Source organism: Elgaria multicarinata, chromosome 4, assembly GCF_023053635.1.
Source record: "Elgaria multicarinata webbii isolate HBS135686 ecotype San Diego chromosome 4, rElgMul1.1.pri, whole genome shotgun sequence".
Lineage (NCBI taxonomy): Eukaryota > Metazoa > Chordata > Lepidosauria > Squamata > Anguidae > Elgaria > Elgaria multicarinata.
In genome coordinates, this window is record NC_086174.1 from 59802227 (window position 1) to 59827708 (window position 25482).

At 40.3% G+C, this 25482-nt stretch overlaps 1 protein-coding gene across 1 annotated transcript in view; it reads left to right on the top strand.

Annotated features, from left to right (window-relative positions):
* The window catches only part of PCNX2 (pecanex 2), a 140934-nt gene that overhangs the window by 37170 nt on the left and 78282 nt on the right, over nt 1-25482 (top strand). The window contains exons 14-19 of the mRNA XM_063124381.1: nt 6050-6160; nt 7228-7319; nt 12972-13081; nt 16138-16234; nt 19209-19301; nt 22072-22222. Of these exons, the coding sequence (XP_062980451.1) occupies nt 6050-6160; nt 7228-7319; nt 12972-13081; nt 16138-16234; nt 19209-19301; nt 22072-22222 (654 nt within the window). The remainder of the gene's footprint in view (nt 1-6049; nt 6161-7227; nt 7320-12971; nt 13082-16137; nt 16235-19208; nt 19302-22071; nt 22223-25482) is intronic.

The following is a 25482-nucleotide window of genomic DNA, read 5'->3' on the forward strand; positions in this document are numbered from 1 at the left end:
AGAAAAATAAAACAAGAAGCCACAAGCTACAGTTAAGTAGGGGGTTGGCTCCACCCTTTAAAATAACCAAATAGGCAAGACCTTTCCAGACCTGCCCTTAATTCTAGTCCTATGTGCCCCCCTAAACCAGCCAAACCATGCTAGGCTTGGGCCTGGGGCTTCAACCCCTGACCCAGAGGACTCTGGAATCCCTAGGCCCAGAGAGGAATATAGAGATGCAGTAACCCTTTGGGATTCCATTGACAAAGTTACTTTTTAATTTTGCTTCCTTGACCATCTTTATTTTCTGTAGCAGTTCATGACTGTCCTACTGGTAGGGAAAAGCTACCAGTGAATGACCAGGACCTTTTGTGATTAGCACTGCTGGCGTGTATATCTTAGTGTTCTTATAAACCACTCATAAATTTGCTCGTTCTCCTTTTCTTTCAAGACTCTCACAATTATGTAGCTTGTCTGCGAAACAAGCATCCTATTTTTTTGCGGCGGAGTGGGGGGAGGGCATTTAGCTACTTCCATATTAAAGGTCACCTCTTTGCTTTTGGCATACAATCGACCTTATTGCTTTTTTAAACCTTGGATTTAATTTCCTGTCTTAATGAGTGTGTAATTGGGCAAATGGTTCCCTTATTGCTGAAGAATGGGCCTTTGACTCCAGCAGATGTGTTTTAGCTATTTCCTTTGGTTGCTTGGTAACCTGTTGATTCAGTCTGCCTGTCAGTTAGTGCTTAGAGCTGGAATAATCTTACAAAGAGTGTGTTTGGTGTATTGGCTGAAGATGTCACAAATCCTGTAAAACCTTAATATCACAATAACGTAAGAAGGGCCATGCTACATCAAACCAATGATCCATCTAGTCCAGTATTCTTTTCACAGTTCTAAATAGCTGCCTAGAGAAGCCCACAAGCAGGACATGAGTGGAACAGCACCTTTCCACCCATGTTCCCCAGCAACTGGTGTACATCAGATACTGGAGGCAGCATAGAGCCATCAGGAATAGTAACCACTGCATCTCAAAGCTTCTCAGGGCAGTCTTCCTGTCACATTCTCCTTTGTAGTTCCTAGGTGGCATGCATTTTGGGAGGATTTCTCTGAACTGGTAGATCACAAAGGATCTGGACTCAACTTCCCAATAATATAACACCTTTATTTATTTATTACATTTATATACCGCCCCATAGCCGAAGCTCTCTGGGCGGTTTACCTTCCTGGGATAGTAAAGGAGGATGAGAACACACATACAAACAGATTCTTAAAATTAGAAATTTACTTTAGTGGTATTTATGGATTCTATCCAGTAGTGTCCTTCCACCAGCAGAATGGACATTGCTGGCGGACCATGTTTCTCCGCCCCCCCCACAAAAGAAGTGGGTTTTTTTTGCCGTTTAAACTTAACAAACAAGCAAGGGGAAGGGTGGGTGCTGCTGTGGGTGCTGCGAAACTGAAGCAGCAACAGCTCCTTTCCATTGGGTCTCATTTTTTTCTTTCTTTAACCTCGGCAAGCAAACAGAAATGCTACCGCTATGTGTACCCAAGAAACAACAGCAGCAGCCTGTTGTGACTATGCCCCCAACTTGCTCCTGTTTGTGGCCCTGTGTGAACACCATGCGGAGAGGAGCCTGCTGCTTTCTCACACTTGTCCTGCCTCCTCTTCTGTTCCTCCTCTTCCCCTTGTTGCAGCCGCTGCAAGCAAATCATAGACAGGAACATAGGAAGCTGCCTTATATCGAGTGAGGTCCTTGGTCCATCTAGCCCAGACATGTTGGTAATGACTGTCAGTGTCTCCAGGGTTCCAGGCAGGAATTTCTCCAGCCCTGCCTGAAGATGCCAGGATTGAACCTAGGACTTCTGCATGCAAAGCAGGTGCACGGCCACTGAGCCACAGCTTTGACTAGGTTCACTGAGTCAGCCAACCAGCCACCGCGGTCACCTGCAGAGCCAGCAACAACAACAACAACAAATCAAACTTAACAGGCACTCAGTGGTGCTTTCCCTGAGCCGTAGAAAGAGCTCACAACACACGAGACAGGAACCTAGGAACAGTATGCTAGGCACACTGGCAGTCACAAATTAAAGGTGCAATCCTATGCATGTTTAGATGCAATTTAGACAGAGAAAAGTCCTACAACTCCCAGCATTCCCTAGCCAGTCCTGTATAACCATCACATAGCAAAATGCTCTCTGTGTGTGTGTGTGTGTGTGTGTGCTCCAGAAGAAACAGAGCAAACAATCTGTGCAATTTGAGACAGAGCTTTCTACAGCCTCCCAATGGCCCTGTTAACATAGCTGTCTGATTGATTTTTCTTTAACTAGAGCTATAACGTGACAGGAGGCACACCCTCCCCTCTTTTTCCCATGGAGTTCAGATCAGATTTTTGTTGGATTGTTCATGATGCATTTTCAGTTTAAGTGACTTTGCAGCAACTCGTATGCTATCGTTACACAATATGCTAAAGATTTTAACCAAGAAATAGAGTTAAGCTATTTCCCCTCCCTGAGTTGGTGCTCAATTGGCTCTGAAATAAGCCAAGCTACTTCCCAAAAACCCTGATTCCCCAGACCTAAGGTTTATCCCGAGGTCATCCCTGCCTGCTCCTGGGATATCCTGTGTGTCATTCACATGAACAGGGATGACCCCTGGACGATCCTGGGATAAACCTTAGGTCTAGCTAAGGCCCCCACTGAATGCCTAAACTTCCTTACCCTGCTCAGTCTCTTCCCCCTCCCCTTCAGCTGTATTTACTGGTGTTTCTGGTAGAAGCATGCTCAGTGGTGTAGTGGGAAACTTTGAAGCACAGGAGCTCATCATGATAATCCCCATAGCCACACACCCCAAAGAGTGTCTAAAACCGGGATTGATCAATTTCAAAATCCTAGCTCTAGCATTTTTCAACTCCACCAGGACTTGTAAAGTTAATGGGTCTTAATTGCCCATGCAAGACCAAGCCAGCTGCAAAATACTTTGTATTACAATAGGGAACAATGTATTGTCGTTGGGAAAATTTATTTCCCTACCAGCTACTATGAGAATTGCATCTAAGCTCAAAGGGAACAGGGGAATTCTGAGGGGGGATGGCAAAGGACGTTACTATCCCTGCTAATAATAATAATTAAAAAAAACACCAGCGCAGTGCCCCTATGAGCTCTGGCTCTGCTACGCCACTAAGCATACTGCAAAGAGAGGGGAAGGAGAGAGATTATTTCCCCCTCTTTCTCGCCACTGCCTGGCATTCCTTGTTGAAGTGCACAATCTTGCAATAGCCCCTGCGAAATGGAGTTTTCCCGAGGGCTAGTGACATTGCAGCAAGTTATTTATTTTATTTTATTTCTGATATTTATTACCCATTTTTCAATATGAAATAATTCCAAAGCAGATTATTATGCTTGCAATTATTATTATTATTATTATTATTTATTTATTTATATAGCACCATCAATGTACATGGTGCTGTACAGAGTAAAACAGTAAATAGCAAGACCCTGCCGCATAGGCTTACATTCTAATAAAACCATGATAAAACAATAAGGAGGGGAAGAGAATGCAAACAGGCACAGGGCAGGGTAAACAGGCACTGGGTAGGGTAAAACTAACAGTATAAAGTCAATAGTCATCAAATTTGGAGGCTGTGTTATATCCACGGGCCCAAGTTTGACACTAAACAGCTACCACTCTGTGTTCTGTGCTATTCTCCTTAGCAATGCCTTGAGATTTCATTTGGTCTGCTTTTTGAAATGAACTGGGTCAATTTGCACTTCTCAGGCTAATGTGCAGATCAGAATGCTGTTATTTTCTAGTTTTTGCACTTCTCCAAATTTTGCAATGCAGTTCTAAGTTCAAAAGGTTTACCAAAATGCATACAAAATATGCATTTTAGGAGAAATTGCAGTTAAAATGCATATTTTGTATGAAAATGCGTTCATAAACAGTATTTAAATATGAATTTTTATGCTGATTCTTTAAAAAAAACAGATCAATGCAGAAATGAGATGGAACAGACATATGAATGAACATATGTGAAACTGACACATCCTGGAAATAAACTGATCCGTCCATCTCTAATTATGGTAGGATAGAGAGTATGTTCTTCAGAGTATAAGAAATAAGACTGTCTCCAAAGTTTAAAGGGAATGTGAATTTATGGGGATATTATTGTATATTTTGTTAACCAAACTGCAGTGCATGGTGATTCATTAGGGCAAAAGGGACACTGCCCCTTCAGGCTCAGGCTGCCCCTGCGCTAGCTCCTTTCTTAGCACTAGGGTAGCCATGTACTCTGCTTTACAGACGACAGTCCTCTGTTCGAAAGGCTGTTCAAGTCCATTCTAAAGATGAAGAACTGTAAAAAGGGAACACAGAGAACTTGAAGTTGCCCATTGACAGTTAGCAAGGAGACAACAGTTTGAGAAGGAACACAGGTTGCCACTTAATCACAATCTTCCCACTATGGTTTGATGTATTGTATTTCTACTTTCAGTTATAGCAATTATTTCTAAATTTGAATCTATATAAATCAGGACATGAAGATTTCATGCAAATCTGTGTCCCCCTTTGTCCTCTTTTTCAGTGACACGTTTCCTCATTTTTTTGGTACTACATAAGTGGCTAACCTACTTACCACTTGGAGGAGGATACTAGTTGTCAATCTCCTTACTCAGCAGGCATATCAAATCCTTCAGAGACTCATAGGCACAGAATTATTATTTTTCCTTAATGATAACAGGAGCTGTGCATTGGGTAAAGGTAGCATTAGTACATCAAGAAGCAATGGTAGGGAGAGAAGGAAAGACTGTCAGACCTGGTCGATGGATTCTTATGGAATGGAAAGCTGGGTTGAGAGAGAAGAATGAACTGAAAATGGAAGGCCTTGGTGGGACTAAATGGACTGAAAATGAAGTAGGTAGCTAGGGGGTGCTAAAATAGAAGCAGTCGGGAGGAGCAGAAATGGAAGGTGGGGGAGATATAAGTGAAAATGCTAGGGCTAGGGGAGTGAGCATAGGACATAGATTGGACTGGGAAGGAGAGCGAGCAAATGAATGTATGTGTGTGTGTTTGTGACTGGGCCAGGGTCCCCACCCGGTGACTTCCATGGCTCAATGGGGGATTGCAGTGGCTCTCTGCTTTTCTCTGGGGTCTGGGTTCCACCACCACCGCCTAGTTAAAGCATATGTTGGTGTCTATAGTCTGCCTAGTAAGAATCAGGGCTCCAGCACTTTCCAGTGCCAACATGATACAAAACATGTATTTTAGACACAGATCCTTATGGATCTTCATGATTTTTACAAGGGATCCCCCCCAGAGCTCCCAAGTTGTAGGTCACCTTCATGAATATAGATGTGTTCTGTGTTTTGCTGGTGCATTGGAGAAGATCCCACATAAAAGTCATATAGATCCATGATGATCCATGCCTCGGATCCATGTTTTTGCATGATGGTAGCACTGGAAAGAGCAAGAGCCATAATTTTTACAGTTCTGTCTATGGAGGCAGATATTATTTGTCATTTCATGGTGACGTGGGGAAGAGCCCATGAAAAGGTCTTGCAAATACAGGAGAATCCATTTGTTTGGGTGCATGGTGGTTAAGTGGGGCTTTGAACCTGGGTATTGAATTTGCTATTAATTTGGTGGTGGCTTGTAAATGTTCTTGGTGTCATTGCAAGGGAAGAGGATGGGGACAAAACCAGAATGGTTGGCTCCGCCTACCATTGACTCCCCTGCCTGCCTCCCCACCATTTCCAGTGAATACCAAATTGCATTTTATTTAGACCATATATTAAGAAATTATTAATGATTCAAGTAATAATATTCAATATATTTATATTCTATCTCCTTCTTATGTGGTAAATTCCCAATGATGTATCAACAACAAGAAGTTTGAAATGTGCCGGTACAGTCCCATGAGTTCTTCCCAATTACCTTTTTGTTGACACAAAAGTTTCCATACTCCCGTGATAGAAATTGTCCCAATTATTTATTAAAAATCTTTTATTCATATGAGACCTTCAGATGCAACAAATGAACTCATTTTCTGTTTGTGTGTGTGTTTAATTTTAGGATTTTTATATTGCTTTCCTGCAATTTCTCTTCTTGGTCTTTTCCCACAAATCAACACTTTCTGCATATATCTCTTGGAACAAATAGATATGCTGGTCTTTGGTGGTTCTGGTAAGCAGTTTATTATAATATATATACTAGCAAATTGACCCAGATTTGCTCAGGTTGGGATAGGCCTTAGTTTGATACAGCGAAGCCTTCAAACAAATGCACACAGCTGTCAGAGTTGGACATGTTGTGCCCGCCCCATCTGAATGAAGCCACACACAGTGGCACCCCTAGGCATGGCTCCTGTCATGATGCACCCCTACAGCCTCCGAAGGAAGAGCTATGCCCACTCCATTCCTTTTGTGTGTGGGAGGGTGCCCCTCAGCCTACTAATCTCTCCTGGCGTCAAACTGTATGGACTGCAAAGATATGTGCTGCTTAGGGAAGCCTTCCCCTAGTGGCTGAAGATATTACTGGAAGTTTCAACCACATGAATGGCCAGGAGCAGCATCAGCAAGGAGCGGAGGTAAGCGGATTAACGTTATTCAGAGACCTGAGCAACTCTGGGAATATCTGTTAATTGCCTAATAAGCCTGCAATGATGTTGCATCTCTGGAAGACTAGTAGCGCCCTGTGTTTTTACCTTCTTGTGCTGCTGCTTATCTTTTCTCCAACCTGCACCTCAGTGGAAAAGCAAAGATCCCTTCACTATTAGTTTGATGGGCAGGGCAATGGGCTACAGCAGCTAGTAGACACAGCTGCCAGAAAATTCAAAAGAAATTGAGGCCAGATCCGAGGATGCCTGGTAGAAATTGCAGATGTCCCAAGGCACATAACACAGAGAAAGGAATCTTTAAAAGGGTTAGCTTTAAATGAAGGACATTTGAGAGGTGTAAGCACAGGTTCCTCTGGCATTGTGTACTTTATTCATACCTGTTCCTGTGTCTCACAGGAATGTGGCATTTGTGATTTCATTTCATCTGTTTTGTAAGATTGTCTTAAAGCTGACATTCAAATCTCTCTGGGCTCAATAATTTGTCTGATTTTATGACCTAATGTAATTCATCCAGAAAAAACAGCCTGGGACTATTTTTTTTCTAATAAATTGGCAGGAATCTTTTAAAGTTTTGATTTGTACTACATCAGCTGTATCCAGATGGGAACAGTAAATTTATATTTCTGTATTTCAGCTGCTGCTGGGATGATATCTTCACTATACAGTGTTTCTCGAAGCTTTGTAGTTGTGATTGTCCTGTATGCAATCTGCTTCAATGCAGTAAAGGTAAGGAGAAGTGATTCTGGAAGCAAAACAGGTCAACAACTATAATAGCTCTAGCATCATTTTCTCTCTTTTCCTCTTAAGCAATCTGTATGCCCAATGTCCTGATTTGCACAATTTCCTCTCCTCACAAAAAGTGGCTAGTGGGGGAAGCAAGGTTGTGCAAATTGGTGCAGTGCGCATATGTGCTTCGATGTGGAGGCTCTGCATCACACATTACATTTGTTGCGTGGAGAAAGGAAGGAGTTTGTGCTCGTTCCTCCTCCATGAAAAGCAGATTGCACCTTTTGCTGAGCCTTTGTCTCTTGTGAAGATGGGAAAAAAGGCAATTAAAAGCAGAAGGAGCTGGGAAATATTATATGGGATTATGAAGGAGGGAATGAGAATCTAATGCAAATGCATTCATATATTGCTTTGTATAGTTTTGCTTGCTATCTGAGGGTTAACAACTTCCAAATCGCCTTTTTGGTAAATAGCATTAAGGACAATCCTTTTAAACATGTTCTGCCATTTGCACATCTTTTCACAGCACAATCATCTAAATTACACCAGGCAGGTGGTTTTGCAGATAAGCAATCTTGCCCATAGGCTAGACTTCATACTGCTTTGAAATGTGCTTATAATGCTACCCTGAAGTTGGAGAGTGCTGTGAAAGATTTACAAGATATCAGCTGCAAATTACACATATTAACTGCAGACTTCCCGTTCGTACAAGAAAATTACACCTCATTTGAATTTTTATGACCCTGTCCTTTCTGAAGATACTGTTAAGCAGAATAATTAAGCATGTGAAAATGATGCCACTTATTTCATCTTCTAACCTTCGTCCACTCTGGGGTTGGAGTTTTCATACCTCTTTATACAATGTGAAGATTTGTGTTAAACCTGCTTTCCTTTAAAACATGAAGTTAAATATCTTTTATTGCCCATTTAGGGAATGCTTGCAAGGGGGTCGCACATGCTGCAGTTCAGTAGAAAGGACACCCACGTTGGACAGTGATTTGCTGTCTATACCCCTTGGGGACTACATAGATAGAATTCAAGAACACAAAAATCCACTTTCTCCCCAGAGAGAAATTTACCCCCCAGGTGTTGCAGGGAAATGAAAAGGATAAACAATGGAAGAGCAATTTGGAAGATGAAGTGATAATATGGACAGCATTGATTTTTTGTTATTTTTAAAAGGAGTCACAACTTTTCGGGGAAATCAGTAATAATAATTTTTAAAAAGTAAAATGAAAAAATATACAGCTTCACTATAAAAACAATGGTGTACAGTTATGTTCATCCCATCTCCAGAAGGATGTAGGAGAACTGGGAGGGGGTTGGTTGATTGTGGGGGGAGCATAATGAACGGCAGCAGCCGAGGGATGGCTTCCACATGAACAGCAGCGAATAAGATCAGAGCACTTTAGGAAGGAAACAGATGGGGAAGTGAAGGGATATAAAATGTAAAAGAACACCTGTATTCCCTTTCTTATAACAGTTGGCTTCCTGTGAAATGTAAAATCTAATGGTTTTAAAGCAACCAAAACAAAATGTCATGCTGTGCAAAATTGACCCATGGAACTCTGGCTGTGATGATGACCAGTAGTATAACCAGAGCTATATAAGTTGCTTCATAAGGCACATCAAACCCTATATAGTCCAGTTATGCCTCCTGCCTACTTGAAAATCTAGCAACTTGTCTGGCTTCTGATATTTCACTACAAATTCCCCTCACGTACTCTGTTCGCAACCATAAGGACTAGAAATGTGCTTTTACAAAATGAAGTCTGTGATCAATACTGCATTTGGCAGCTTTTCTATATTCCAGTATCCTGCGAAGGCAGAGCCCTAAGTTTAACTGGGGCCTCATCTACACCAAGCAGAATATTGCACTATGAAAACAGTACATAAAAGGCAGGAGCCACACTACTGCTTTAGAGCAGTATTGAAGTGTACTGACAACTGTTGGGGCCCATGGTCACATACCATATACCGCTTTCATACCACTACATCCTGCTTGGTGTGGCTCCTGCCTTTTATATACCGCTTTCATACTGCTTTCATCATGCAATATCCTGCTTGGTGTAGATGAGGCCTATGTTCCACAAAGAAGTAACAGTGGCCCATTCAGCACCTCCCTTTCTCCTGGGGAGTAGCGGCATCTTTGGCAACGAGTTTTTCCTTTAGCACAAATAGAGAAATCACATAGTAAAGCATGTGAAAGCACTGGGCCAGCCCCACAAGGTATGGTCTTTTCCTCAAGAGGCCAGTAAGAGCCAAAGATAGTATCATACCGAAATCCAAGAAGTTGAATTTCTCTGCTTCAGTCTTTTGTGTGTCTTGAGATCATAATAATGAATCAATATACATGGTTTTCAATCAAATTGGGAATGAGGGTTCCCATCCTTGCACCAGACACAGGCTCATCTTCCCACTCACTGTTGAGACTAGTTCACAGACAGGAATATATTTTTAAAAAGTCTCAGATAAGACAATTAAGGGATGTGTGTTTGGGTGTAGAACGATGCGGAGCTCGTAACTGCTCCATTATTACCTTACACTTTTGAGCAATTCTTCTGCAGCACTGATTACTGCGTTGGGCTAGATGGCTAAAACCAGTGACTAAAGGCGCAATCCTTATGCATGTTTAGACAGAAGAAACTTCTACAACTCCCAGCATTCCCTAGCCAATCATGCTGGCTGGGGCATGCTGGTAGCTGTAGAACTTTTCTCTGTCTAAATATGCATAGGATTGTGCCCTAAGTTATAATACTTTCAATAGAGCCCAGCATCACCCTTTCTCATTCATCATTCGTTTTAATCTGCCTTCTTTAATAAGAAAAAAGAAAAGAAAGAAGGAAGGATAGATGGAAGGAAGGAAGAAAAGTTTGGAAACCTCTTCCAATGTGCGTTTTGAAATGTTGTGATTTAATTGGACTTGGGACCTTCTGCATGCAATGCAAGTGCTTTACCATGAAGCTATGGCCCCTCACCTAAGTTTGTAGCTCCTTAAAAAGTACAGAAGCTCTTTGTACATGACTGTCCAGCTTCATTAGATGGCGGTTTGCAGCATTGCATTGCATTACAGCATTGCTGTTGGGTTCCTCTGTGAAGAACCTAGCTGTGAGGATGACTCAAAGGGTTGTATCCAATATTTTTTCTATTTAGAATAGTCCCATTGAAATGAATGGGGCTTAACTTAAGCCTGATTCATTTCAATGGGTTTACTTTAAGCAGGATTAACATTGGATACAACTTTACTTGCCCATCCTCTGAATTCAGAAGAAGGGTAGCTATCATCTTAGTTGCAGGGTTTGCCAGCAGGTGTGTGTATACTATCCATCTACTGCTTGATGGAATCTTACTCCAGTTTCCTATTAGGATGTCCCTTAACCTTCCTTTCATGAAATTAGCTCAGAAAGCAGTGGGGACAGCAGGTTTATTTATGGCAATCTGAGCATTGCATGTCACAGTGCCAACATGGAATTACATTGAAACTTCATGAAAACTAGTTCTATCCCAACTAATTTGTCCTTCCAGTTTGGCTGCCATTGGTCCATAATTGCTTACGTTTCATGTTGAACCACTTCATGTTTTTATTGGAGACAGACCCACTATCTCTGCTCATGGATACACTTTGTGGCAGTACATCTGGCAATGTACATCATGTGTATTTGTATTTCATAAGCACAGAAGTGCATGCCTGCAAAATTGGTTCTCTGGTTCCCATGGGTATAGTTACTGTTCAGGTCTTTCTTAACAAGTGGGCTTAGTATAGTTTAAATTGTAGATTGATAATCTCCCACACTCATCAATCATATTAATGAGGCATGAACTGCTTTGTGATGCATTTTTAGTAGCAGTAACTTAATCTATACCTTTGACTAATTTGTGTTAATTAAAGTTTTGGAGTGAGCATGTAGAATGGAAAGATACCTTCCAAGCAGCAGGAATTCTCAGTAGATTTTTAAAAACAAACATACAAGGCTTGATATCCACAGATGCTCATTTAGAGCCATTCATTGATTCATTAAGTACCATTCATAGATCAGTAGAAAAACGTACTATCAACATATAAAAATAATTCAATATATGGGAGAGTGCTTTAGAGACTGGCTATAAATTGAGAAAACCTTTCCAAGTTAGGTACTCCTGGGCACTGTTCTACACCTATTAGAGATGTGAACTTTGGAAAGAGCTTCAGGTTTTATACTGTTAATTATCTAATGAGTGTTAAGATGCCCATAGATGTAAAAATTGAATGTGTTGTGATTTCTCATCATGCTTATCCCTAAAGAGAGGGCTTTGAGTATATACTGACTCATACGTTCAGTTTATGGAAATATTAGTAAAGGGCCAACAGAGATACCTTTGAATCTCAAAGCAGAAGTAGTTAAAGAAAGTGAATGAATGACATGACGTCTTGTACAGCAATGAACCACATAATGCTAACATATTTAGGCTCAATTTATATGCATAAGCAATGGCTGTAGTTGCTGTTTGAAAAAGTCCCCATGGTGGAAGCTCCATATAGCTAGCAGTTGGAGTTAGGCAGCTCCTTACACAATTCCAATCATTTCAGTTATGCCAACACAACTTTTATTTTTAGTTTTGTAGTGCTGGTGTAAAAATGCTCAGAACGTATATGGGAGTCATTTCACACTGTTACCATGTGTTCTCTATATGCAAACGTGCCTGTGTACATGTGTCAAGACAGACGCAGGAACAAAGGGATCTTTTCCAAAGGTGTGATGCATGCACACAGCAGATGCATGCATTGCATTTCAACTAAATGGGAAATAGCTACTCTAAATTGGTGGTGGTGAATTGCTCAAAGAACCATTGAAGTCAAAATGTACAGGCTTTTATTTTAATGCACACACATACACACACACTTATTATAAAAGAGAGAAATAGCCTGGTTGTTGTACCAACCACATAGCACATGGCCCAATATACTAGTTCTAATGTTTGTAACATCGAGATCGAGAAGGACAGAAGTTAAAGAGTGGATGCTTGGCAAATGAGTGGAAATGGCATGGTGATGTTTTGGGAAGCTGTGTGCGAAAGGAAGGTTTGGGTGGCGGTGGGCTATAGGATGCAAAAATGGATAGATTTACAGGAGGAAAGGAAAAGAAATAGAATTGAAGTGGTTATAATGACCTTGTTCCAGACTGATCCAAGATGCTCCTGATGAATAAAGGAGGAGGCAATTTTTGCCAAGGTCCTTCCACCCCAGCCCCAGCTGTCACGTGTGCCTGAGAGACCCCCCACTTTCTGGAACAGACTTGTATCAACTTTTTTGTACTTCCAGGTGTTGCTTTTGGAGCTACTCCATATTATTGCACTGGAGGGTAAATGAAATTTATTCCCTTTAAGTTTTACCTTAGAACTATTCATTTTGCCTCTGACTTCCGTGTGGGTTTCCTTGGCTCTTGTTATATGCTGATTTAAAAGATACTGTGATTTATATAATTATGCAGTGTGTTTCAGACATCGTATCTTCTCCCACATTAGACAGACTGAACGAGAACATAATTCTTTTAATACGTAGAGTAACAGTTGAACTACTGTAAATTTAAGAGGAGAGACAGTGTTTTGCTTCTCTCCAAAGCAACTGTTAATTCATAACATAAAAGCATTCTTTCCCCTTTTCTATTTCTGCAGGAGCCATGGGATGCTCAACACATTCCTGCATTATTCTCTGCTTTCTGTGGCCTTTTAGTTGCACTTTCTTATCATCTGAGTAGGCAAAGCAGCGATCCGTCTGTTTTAATGTAAGTTATCAGCAACTATTTTTTCATCTCTTTGCCACTGTGGTTTACATTGATGGCTTATTTATTTTTTATTTATTAAACAACTTTTCAGCCCTAACAGGGTTCCCAAAATGGTATGCACAACAGAACAGTAAAACAACTTTAAACAAAAAAAATAGATTTTAGAGCAGAACTTTTTTTAAAAGCCCAAGAAAATTTTAAAAGCCCAAGAAAGTATAGGCCCCTTCCAACTCTGCTATTCTATGATTCTATGAAATTAACTATAGATCTTGCATTAAAAAAACTCCACCAAAATTAAAAGCTGTATGAAAATAAAAATGTTTTTAAACGTTCGTCAAAAACTTAGCACATAAGGAGCCAGTCTTACCTCAATAGGGAGGGGATTCCACAAGTCAGAGTGCTGCCATAGAAATAGCCCTGCCCCATGCTGACTGGGGAATGCTGGGAACTGTAGGATTTCTTTCTGATTAAGAACATAAGGAGAGCCGTGCTGGATCAGACCAAGGGTCAATCTAGTCCTGCATTCTGTTCGCAGCTGTTGACCAGGAACACACAAGCAGGACATGGGTGCAACAGTAAACCCCACCCCCATATTCCCCAGCAACTGGAGTATGTAGGCTTACTGGAGGTAGCACATAGCTTTCAGGCCTAGTAACCATTCATAGCCTTCTCCAGGAATTTATCTAACCCCCTTTTAAAGCCATCAAAATGTATAGGATTGCACCCGTAGCCTCTTTTGGTGATGAGCAATACAACAGGACCATAAACTGTGGTAAGTTATGGATACATTCATATGGGAGGAAACTTATGGCAGAAATTTTCCCATGTAAATATGCTTAGGCTGCCTCTGCATGGCATATGTGGCTGTACATGTGCACATTGATGAAGTTGCTTACAGATCTCTGGGATGCTCAGTTCTGAACAGACTTTGCAACAAGAGTTTTCACAACTGGCATGGAAGAAACACTCATGACCACTGTTTAAAATTCCAAAAAAGACATATATGTTTTTTTCTTTAAATTCTTATTTATAAAAAACGACACTTTTGCCTTGCTTTAAGTGAGGAATGTTGTGTCCTTCAAACCCTTGCTTGGTTACCTTGTACAGTTTCTAATCTCTTCTAATACCTTTAATCACATCTCTGCAGTTTGAATTGCTCTTAAATATCTTGTTTGGGATTAAAACACTCACTTCTGATATTAAAAAAGCATCAAATATTCATGGAATAACTATGATTAAAGTGCATAATCCTCTCCCCCAAAAATTACTTTGAACTAAATTAAAGGGGATTCAACAGACTGGGAGTGTATAAAAGAGATGTGGTGTCATAAAGATGAAAAAGAAGTTGGAACACAAAGCTAGATTTGAAATTAGCATATTTTCTACCAACATAGCTGTTTTAACCTCTAAAATGTGACTGCTTGAAAATAGAGCAGCAGTGAAATTTAGTGCTGGGTGTTGTCAGACTTTTTCCTGTCTAAACATGCATAGGATTGCACCCTTAGCATCATTACATAAACATCCTAAATCAACACACAGATTATTTCAGGTGATTTTCTGTAATGTATTCGGCACATGTATGGGGGCAGAGGATATTTCATGATGTTAGGAATGTAGGGAGAATCTTACTCCATGGAAATGATACAGATCTGTCTCACGTTTGATATAAATACACTTATACCAAAATCAGCCCTGTAGAATTTTTGGGGACTATTTTATTATTTATTTTACTTCTATACTGCCCAATAGCCAAGGCTCTCTGGGCAGTTCACAACAATTCTAAAAAAAAGTGCCAACCACAACATTATAAACATGATATAACATTAAATTATACACCATAATAATAAAACAGTCTAAAAATTCTTAACGTACACAATTTAAGACAATGTAAATACCTAAAAACAATTTCTCTAAACAAAATCAATAACAGACCTGTTCAAGACAGTCGGAGAGTGGACAGAGGATAGTTTTAACCTGGTGCTGCAAAGATGTCAGTGTTGGTGCCAGGAGGGCTTCAGTGGGAAGCTCATTCCATAGTGGGGGGGGGGGGGGGCACTGAGAAGCCCCTCTCTGTTCAGTGCTGAATAGTCACTCTCATCCATATCCATGTTTTATCATCACAACCAGTGGCTGCTGTTAGGCACTTTGCTCAGGGGGTGGGGGCTACCAGCCTTTGCTGGTGCTCCCTGAATCTACTGTATGGCTATGATACTTATATAAGAATTGCTTTATTGCAATGCTCTTCAGCTAGGGTGTCTGGTCCTCCCTCTCAGCACAGAGACTTTCAGGGTCCTTTTCTCCAAAGAAATACTATATTTTCAGCCTTACATTAGGGACTGCTGGTGTTCAAACACTGAGCTAGTCGATCCCACTTGGTTACCCTGATGAGTTATTAAAACTAGGCACTCATGAACATAAAAAAGCAGGAGGAGGTGAACATCCAAAGTAAGTCACAAAGGAGAGAAACAAGTTCTCAGGATACAAAATAGCAGCCTATTTTTGTATCCTAAAAACCCATTTCCACAACAGGACAATGCAATAACACCCTCCCACTTGTGTTCTCCAGCAACTCGTGTTCAGAGACATGCAGCCTCTGATACTGGAGTTAATATATGACCATCATGGCTATTTATTTATCACTAATTATTACTATTGTTATTCTGCTCATCAGCCAAAAGGCACCTGGAGCAGTTTACAGGTAATCATTCCCTGCCCACAGGCTTACAGTCTAAAAAGACACAAGGAAAGGAGTGGGGGAAGCAAGTGATCTTTCAGTGGAGTGGCCCTAAGCCCCATCTCATCTTTCTCTGCCACAGCCTGCAGGAATGGCTGCATTGATAGTTATTCGTCATGAATTTCTCTAATCCCCTTTTAAAGCCAACCAAGATTTGAAGGATGAAACAGAATACTGCCTTCCTTACTCAAAGCTCCGTGGTTTAACTATGTGCTGTGTGAAGCAGTGCTTCCTTTTTTTTCTGTCTAACCTAGTTGCTTTCCTCTGAGGAGCTCTGTAAATAGGTAATTAACAAGCTGTTCCTTTTTTAAAAAAAAACTAGGTCTCTTATCCAGTGTAAATATTTTCCTCACCTTCTGCATCAACATTTTGATGATTCACAAGCTGATCCACTTCCTGAGAAGATGAAAGAATCAGTGGTAGGCTTCCTTTATTTATTTATTTTATGGAAGCAACTGCAGAGGCGTCTTCTGAAATTCCGCAAACGTGCTGCGATGTTGTTTTACACACACTGTCAAAATGTCCGATCAAATTATTTAAATCTCTCTAGCAGAGAAACAAGTCTGGATAGAGCTGTGAATTGCTTCAGATGGAATCTTTGTTGAATGACAGATATGGAAAGGTTTTAGGGATGAGTCAGAAGACTGCCTTCCTTGCTCAAAGTTTCTTCTTTGGCATGTAGAAGAAAATTACTAGGATTCTTTCTTGTAAGATGCTGCAAAATTTTATGAATAGGAATTATGTCCATATCTTCTGTGTGAAAATTAAAAGCCATTTGATAAATTACTCAAGGTGAAAACAAATGTGATGCAGGAGTTCTGCAGGTTTTTTTTAAAAAAAAATCTCCTGAAAGCAGCAGTGATAGGGCTCTGATATTTATCAAAACAACAGCACTCTGTATTAGAGTTTTGCTACATGAGGCTGTTAATCCGCTCTATCTACTTTCAGTTTCATAGCAGAATTGAGATCCAAGCACTACATGAGGGGTGTTTTCCCACTACATAAACTCTAGGTGGTACTGTGTTATAGTAGAATAGCACAAATACACATCACCCATCTTTTCGCTTTCACAACTAAATGCTGCATTTTCTCTGCTCTAAAAAAAACTCTCTGAAAGTGCTGATTTGACGCAGGAGCTAAACTGGAGGGTCACAACCTTGTCTAGAGTAGGGAATGACAAGAGCATGATAAGTGCCTCATGTAGACAAGCCCTTACTTACATGTTCTAAATTGCTCTTCCAAACCTTTTATTAGCTCACTGTGGGAGGGGTGTGTATGTGGAGATTCAGGTATGGTATAGATACCTGTATCTGTATTGGAGAGGAACCATAGTTCAGTGATAAGAGCACATCCTTTGCACGCAGAAGGTCCGAGGTCCAATCCCTAGCATCTCCAGATAGGGCCAGGAAAGATTCCTCTTTAAAACCTTGGAGACCTGCTGCCAGAGCAATACTGGGCTGGATAGACCAATTTGCTAACCTAGTATAAGGCAGGTTTCTATGTTTCTACTTGTATTTTTTTCTCTGGCAGGACTAATAGCATCAGAGGGAAATTTTAGATGGAGAAAACAATGTGAGGCCACAGGGTTAAATACTCCCTTCCCTATACTGCTGCTTTAATCAAAATTCCTGCACTGAGAAGGGGATTGGACTTGATGGCCTAAATGTCCCCTTCCAACTCTGTGATTCTATGATTATTACAGCAGAGCCCAGCTGCATCAAGTAGAAGTGTTAAACAGTAAACTGAAATTGACATGTGAAAGAAGTAATCAAATTGTATTATTTTTAAAGCATTATATTATGATATATTATATTACTACGCTTGCACACATGCAAAGTATATTGTGGATAGTATTTATTTTAAGTCAGATGCATTGAAATGAATGCATTTTAAGCTGAATATAATTGGTTCACTCCTTAAGATGAATCTGGAGGGAGTTACTATTTAATGTACATCTCTGTGATTTCCTATCCACATTAGAAGTAACTTACATTGCATGTTCCAGTGAGCTGTGCTACATTTTAGTTGCTTGAATGGCCCTGGAACAATTTGTCAGCCTTGGTGACTAGAAATACAAAGCGGCTGTGCTGGATAATTGACCATTCAACTTTGGGAATGAAGCTTCCTAGCTTTATAATTAATTTCATAGGCATCCACATGGTCGATTACTGTATAACCAGCAGCCTACGGGTATTCATGTGTTACATTCAAACCCAACTTCCTTCCTGACTTGTAAGTGCCAATAGTAAAGAACCAGTAGCTATAACAGTTTGTACAGAGCAAAAAGAACCCCAATTAAATGCAAAAGAAGAATCCCACTGTTTAATCTCTAGGTATGAGGAAGAGCTTTATGAGATGTTTTCTTTGTAGAAGGCTGGGAAGAAAGTGTAAGCATTCCCCCCCCCCCCCCAAAAAAGGTCTCATGTATACAAACTCGCAACCAAAGCTACCCTTCCCCTCAGAGTTATTATTATTACCAATATTTTACAGTTCTTCACGGTCTCTCTGCATCACACATAGGGGCTCTGTGCTGTGTGGAGCCTTGCTTCAGGACACGTCTACAGCTGAGGAACTTTTGGCAGAAACCCTCCCTCGCCATCCCATTGCACATGTCCTAACGGGTTTCCACCTAATCCCTCAGTTCTTTGTCGACTGATGTTGTGGCAACACTCACTCCAGGGACTTCCTAGTCATTCTGGCGATTCTGAGACAGAATATTTCTGTTCCGTTTTGCATTTTTATTTCTACCCACATTTTTGTTGTTGTACTGCAATCTCTTGGGTTGCAGGATGCCCTTTTGGGCATACAGTCATTAAGGCCCCTTTTAGGAAGTGCATTTATTGTGGGAGTAAGCTTTCCCCCATGGACAACTGCCAGGGTGAAAGGCATATTGTAGAAACGTGTCATCATTGCAGACCCAACCACACTTCAATATATTCTATACGCGGTGGGCTGAATCCATAGTCACATAGTTCCATCACACATGTCTAGTGGCATAGATAGCAGAGTGGATGGGGATGCCCATTTGATTTGTAATTCAAATGAGAATACACTTCCCACTCCTATTTTGACTGCATAGTGCCCATTAAGTACTGCTTCTGTACAAACTCCAGTCATTTCAAAGACTCTTGTGGACGCAGCAAATAGGCAAGTACTGGATAAATGGTGTTTTTGCTTTGAAGTATCTTGTATTAGAGCTCGCTCGTTTTACCAATATTTTTGTCTGAACACTGAGCAAATGTTGCTGGAAAAGTGCTGATGGAGAACATATTTTAAAGCAATAACTGATATAATTATAATGCAACTGTCAACTACTGAGGATGGAGTAGTTTAATTTAGCAAGTTGAAATGGTCTTTACTTGCGTTTTTATATTTCAAAAATTATGTTCACAGAGGGAAACTTTGAAGTCAGATCTCATTGTGTGCTCTGTGGCTGCTGTGCTATCATTTGCAGTCAGTGCCAGTACTGTTTTCTTGTCATTAGGGGTAGGTATTATAATTTTTTCCTTCTACATTATTTCCTAAGATATAATTATCTCTGCTATTCAAAGCAATGCAATGTTATAACAGGGGAGTAGAAGATATATTTGCTTGTAAGTTGTAATGGGAGTTTCATAGCACTTCACACACAAGAATTTAGTTATAAATATGTAGTAATCTATATTATAATACGCTAAGAGATTTTGTGCAGCAGTTACAGGGTCTCTGGCACAAATTGGTTTAACTAATGCAATGTCTTGGAATGTTTATGAACATTTCGAATACTGCTGAAATATCCATGGGATATTCACACCTGTCAAGCTTTTATGAGTTGAAGTAAAAGGTTAGTTTGAGTAAAACTTTGCTCTGGCTAAGGACAGGAGGACCTATTTAGATAAGATAGTGAGACTAAGCACTGGGAAAAGGCCCTGCAAGGAGGAGGAGGATACAGAAGCTAAATTGCAGGGAGCTAAGAAGCAGCATGGGAGGACAAACAGTTGAACAAAAAGAAACATTTAAAGGAGGGATAACACAAAGAGACAGAGTTACACAGATAAGAAAGGCAGAGGAGACAGGTAACTAAGTACGTGAGGAGCTTATGAAAGAGGGCAGGAAAGACAGTGTGTTTTCGGAAAGTAGGCTGCAGTGATGAGCCAGTAGAGAGATTGGCAGAGGGAGAAATCCTATGCCACCCCCATCCCCACCCCCACAGACACTGCTCCCACCTCGGAACCCAGAAACCACATTTCCCCCCTTCCCTTCCTCCTCGTAGCCAGTACAGTTCAGGGTATATCTCCACACTTGGAAAAACAGAGTGTGGAGATGGGGAAAAGGGGGTGTTTCTGGGGGCAGGGAGGGGACAAGACTGGGACATCGGCTATACAACGTTTCCTATGAACACCTGAGCCATCTTTTCTCCCCTTTTGAGGCAGCGCTGTTGGACGGTGGAAATCGTGAAAAGAAGGGAGAAACAAATTCTCAGGATGCTGAACTTTTTATTTGTAGGTTGTAAAGCCTGACAAGTTTCGGCCTGTACCTTTTCAAGGCCTTCTTCAGCGAGTTGTAGGAAGATGTCTGCAAAGGGCTTCTTATCAACAGAATGTCTTTCTTTGATTATTAATAGCGACTCCCTTCATTTCACCCTTCTTTTCACTTCATTGGATGCTTTCCTCCCCCTGCTTTTGCTTTTGGACGGTGGAAATCACCTGTCTAGCAAAAATGCAGGGTGGCTGAAGAATGGAGGCGAAGATCACTTGTGTCCTCCAGCCACGCTTCATTGGATACTCAGCAGCCTCCGGGTTTGGAGGCTGCCAACTATCCTCACAGGATTGCCCCCTAAGAGTCAGAGTGGCTAAAGGAAATGAAATAGGATTGTTTCCGAGAAAACAATGGTCATGGAGGCATGGAGTTGAAGAAAGGAATAACCAAGATATAAAAAATGAGAGTGGCTCCTGTTTCTTTAAGAGTCTCATCAAATAAAAAATTCTACCATGTGTGGCTTTTCCCAACACTGTATCACTATGATGGGAAAATCACAGGTAGCAACATTCTCACTTCTCTGGAATTAGAAATACAGATGCCATCTCTGAATTTGGACCTGGAAAGCCTAACGGGGCAAACAGACCTGAGGAGTGATGGAACCGTCTCTTATAAATTCATCATGGCAGCCACCTAAAGAGTGAGAACAGTCACTCTAGGCAGGCCTCTTCAGTAGAGTAAAAGAAACGGGAATGATGGGCTTTGCTTCTGTCTTCCAGCAACAGCTTTGCCTTTGTAAAGGCACAACTGTGGTCACCATTGGAGGTAGGGGGTGGGGCAAAACAACCAGTAAAAAAGAAAAGAAAGGAAAATGTCTCCCAAATGAAGTTTTGCCTTGTGGACATTTACTTGAAACCACAGTTTGGGAAGCTGGATGGTTGCAATAAACCATAGCTAAGATTAATCTCAATTCTAATGCTTGGATGTAATCCTAATTGAATGTTTCTGATCTCCAGGAAGATCAGAGCGCAGGAACGAGCCCAGGGTTTGCTCACATAACATTTATCCATAGTTTAGCATTATGCCTAAGCAAGGCCATTACGTGGAGAGTTGATGTCACTGCCAGCTTTGGCCAGGAGTATTTGATGATAGTCCAGAGCTCTCCACACAAAGAGGAAGATCAACATGGCAAGTCATTCTGCACATTATTGCAAACATAAGGAGCGTCTGCCATGTGACCTCCATTTGGAGGTTTTAGCATGGACACCAGTTCTAATTGGCCTTGCTTTCTGACATCTATTCATATTTATCATGGAAAAGAATTTGCTACATGGCTTGAAGTATTCCTTGCATTATATCCTTGTAGCTGGCATAGCTTGAGTTTCCACAAGGCATACCCTTATGAGACACTTTCTGTGTTTTATCACCCAGCACAATGGAGTCCTTAGGATGGGAATGTACAAACAAAATGTTTTGCAGAGGCGGGTAGAATCCCACGGCAACATTTCTTGCCTTTTTCTTTTTACTTGAGCTAAAATATCAGTACACTTTGTATAACAAAGCACATTATAAAAAGAAAATAGAGTAGATGTTGCTTTCATTTCCTTAGTCCCACATATGCTCCCCACCTGCTACATTTACAAGCGTATATTTCTCAAAATAAAAACTGGCTATTTTAAAATGAAAAGGCTTCACGAAAATCATGGTGTTTTGGATTTAAAAATAATTTGTGGTACTTAAAAATATTGTTTTTAGATGAGATTTAGTTTCTTTCCCCTTTCTTTTTCTTTTAACACAGCCATTTCTCAGCTTTGTGCTTTTTGGTTTAGCGTGGATGGTGGGATTTGTAACACACTACATACTTCCGCAGCTTCGCAAACATCACCCATGGATGTGGATTGCCCACCCTATCCTTAAAAATAAAGAATATCAGCAGAGAGAAGTAAGAGGTCTGTAAAAGATTGCCCTCCCATGTTTTAAATGAGACTGTCTGTATTAAAATTGATGTGATATTTTTGTACACCAGTGTGTGTTATGAGCTATTATTGTTCATAGAGGACAAAGGAAATTGAAAACAGACAGAAAATGGATACTTTTCTCATTTTCTGGTAAAAAAAATCAGTTGCTGGATGCAGGAATAATAGAATATCAGAGATATGCAGAATCCTCACAGATACCAGGAAGAGGAGAAGAGTTTGAGAGAGAATCCAGCTGATCTGAATTCTCTTCAGCAGTTTCGCAGTAAAAGTAGCCAAAGTGGATACTCACAGAAATATTCCGTTGTGGATTACATTCTGAATAAAACCCTGCACCCTGTTTCACATTACAAATTGTTTATAGATTGTTTCCATTTTCATCTAATTGCTGGCAATCTTTGAAAATCTCATAATAACACTTCTGAGGAAACATTATCTCCCTCTTAGTTTATATATCTCAGACAAGACTGCTATACTCAGAAATTCTCTAACCATTCATTTGTTGTAACCTATTGGCTTAAAAATATATTATCTAACCTATTTATTATTTATTATTTTTATTTCCTTTGTCATGTGTTACATCATTATAGGTTTATTCTGATTAGGGGATGTGGTAAGAGTGAATTGTGATGGTGTGTGAGTGCCCTCTCCAGTTCTCCATGTAATCTGTGGTTTTTCATGACCACAAACCGGGAGGCAATATATGCCACAATTTCCAGTGGTCACAACACACCTGATCATGGTGTGAATTAGCCTTTGGACAACTAATGAAAAGCATTGTGGGTTTCATTATGCTAGCAAGGTGTTGAGGATAATTAGAAGCCAGTGCCTGCTGTTATTCAGTCATTTTATGAACCTGTAGACAGATAATTTGGGAATTACATTTTTATAAATACAACTTTGGCAAGTCCTACAGTTTGCATTTTAGTGATACGTTTTTTGCATTTTGAAATAAAAGTATACATTTTGACAATTGGATATCACCCCAAAGCAAACACAGCACACTACCAATATAGGTCCCAGGTAAGTGAGTATCGGATCGCAGCCTTAACCTCAGCAGATTTTGTTAACATAAATGATACTGATTTACTGAATTAATAACAAATAACCCCCTACTAATTTATTTGTGGCACACCAGCAGAAGAAACGTTTGTGACTGGGAAATTAATCAAGGTCTTAGCTTAATGAGTTCTAATGAGCTTCTGGAAATGTTTCTCATTAACATTCCCAGAACATGGAATGTTTCCCATTAACATGAAAACATGTTTTAAAAGTTTTAGGTGACAATCATTTTAACAATACATTTCTTCATTATGTTTAAAAGCTGATTTACAGTCCTTTAAACATTCTCAAATATTTACTATGTTTTACAATCTTCTCCTGTACATAGGAAGAGTCACTATTCAAACCCTTTGCACATTGAGGTTGGGATACTAGTGCATAAAGGGCAGCTGAAAAGTGAGAGGAAGGGGATATGTCAGGCTGGTGTAATCTTCCTCTTCTTCCCTGTCACCAAATTATTTAGGGTGATCAGAACAAAAAGAAACTGGGGATCTCCAAAAGGATCTCTCCAAACTGTGAGAATGGGCATTAAAATGGCAAATTCAGTTCAATGTAAGCAAGTGTAAAGTGGAGCACACTGGGACAAAAAACCCCACCTTTAAGTATAACCTGATGGATCTGAGCTAGTGGTGACCGACCAAGAAAGAGATCTTGGAGTTGTGGTGGGCAGCTTGATGAAAGTGTCAAGCCAATGTGCGGTTGCTGTTAAACAGGCAAACCCCATGTTAGGCATTATTAGAAAAGGAATTGGGAATAAAAATGCTATTATCAAGGGGCTGGAGCATCTCCCCTATGAGGGAAGGTTACAACAGCTATGTTGTTTAGCTTGGAAAAAAGGAAGGTAAAAGGAGACATGATAGAGGTGTACAAAATTATGTGTGGTATGGAGAATGAAAAAGGTCACATTAGCGATAATATGCATATATGAAGCTCTGCCAGTGGTTCCTTAAGCAGCAGGAATAGCTGTACATATTTTTAAAATTCAGAGACTTATTTCCAATTGTCGTAGAAATCTCTCAGCTAGGTGTCACCTTGTCTTTGATAACATTGGTTATTCTTCAGCAACCTTCCCCCCTCCTTTTTTTTTGCTCCAATCTATAAATTTGCTGTCAAATTTTGATGGCTCTGCGCTTTAATCACTTTCAATGTAAGCTTTTGACATATTAGAAAATAAGGATGTCAGAAAACAGAGGGCTTATGTGACCTCAGTTGCTTCTCAAAACCAACCTGACGGTTGATTCTCTGCGCGCTCGCGCTCTCTCTCTCTCTACACACACACACATATATGTTGCATTATAAAGTTAAATGACCTTAGGGGAGAGGGGGAGAGGTGTGAAGAAATACATCCTAGGTACCAAAGAAATAGAAGAACAAACGAGAGAGAGAGAGAGAGAGAGAGAGAGAGAGAGAGAGTAAAGGAGACATAGCTCTCCTTAATTATTTTAATTCCAGCTAAAAATACAATCTTGGCAAAATGGCCTAACCGCATCACATTGCATACACATAAAACACAGACTTATGATGCAGTCATTCAGGCACTTTTCATGCTAGTAGATTAGGCTGTTGATACACTCCACCAAACACTGCGCTTCTCTATACAGTAAAAAGATGAAACTTTGTTTTCCAAAATGTTCATTAAAACATATTCTCTCAAAGTCAACAAGAAGTTCAAGACAATGGTTTGTGGCCAGACAGTGTATTTCAAGCTAGGATATGCTGTTAAATGGAGTGGGTAGCAGGGGACTTAGTTCAGAAAGTGAAATCTGGGTCAGAGATAATAATAATAATAATAATAATATAATTTTTATTTATTTCTTACCCGCCTCTCCCTTTGGATTGAGGTGGGGAACAACATTAGTACAACAAATCAACACATCTTAAAAATTCTTGGTTTCACATTCATCTGGGTAGACCTGCCGGAAAAGCGTCTTCTAGATTAGGAAAAGCCTAGTCTAGAAGAGGAAGAGAGCCAATTGCATACATCACATTTTTGAATGAGAATTCAGAATTTGCACGACTCAACTGCCCACTATGGGTTATTTAACCTACGATGAGGTTATGATGTGTGCAGTTGCCATTTCAAAAATGCACCCCTCATTTGGGGTTGTCATGTGTGATCATGGATTATGCAAGGGTTAAACAATCTTTGCATAATCTATGGTCTGTTTTAG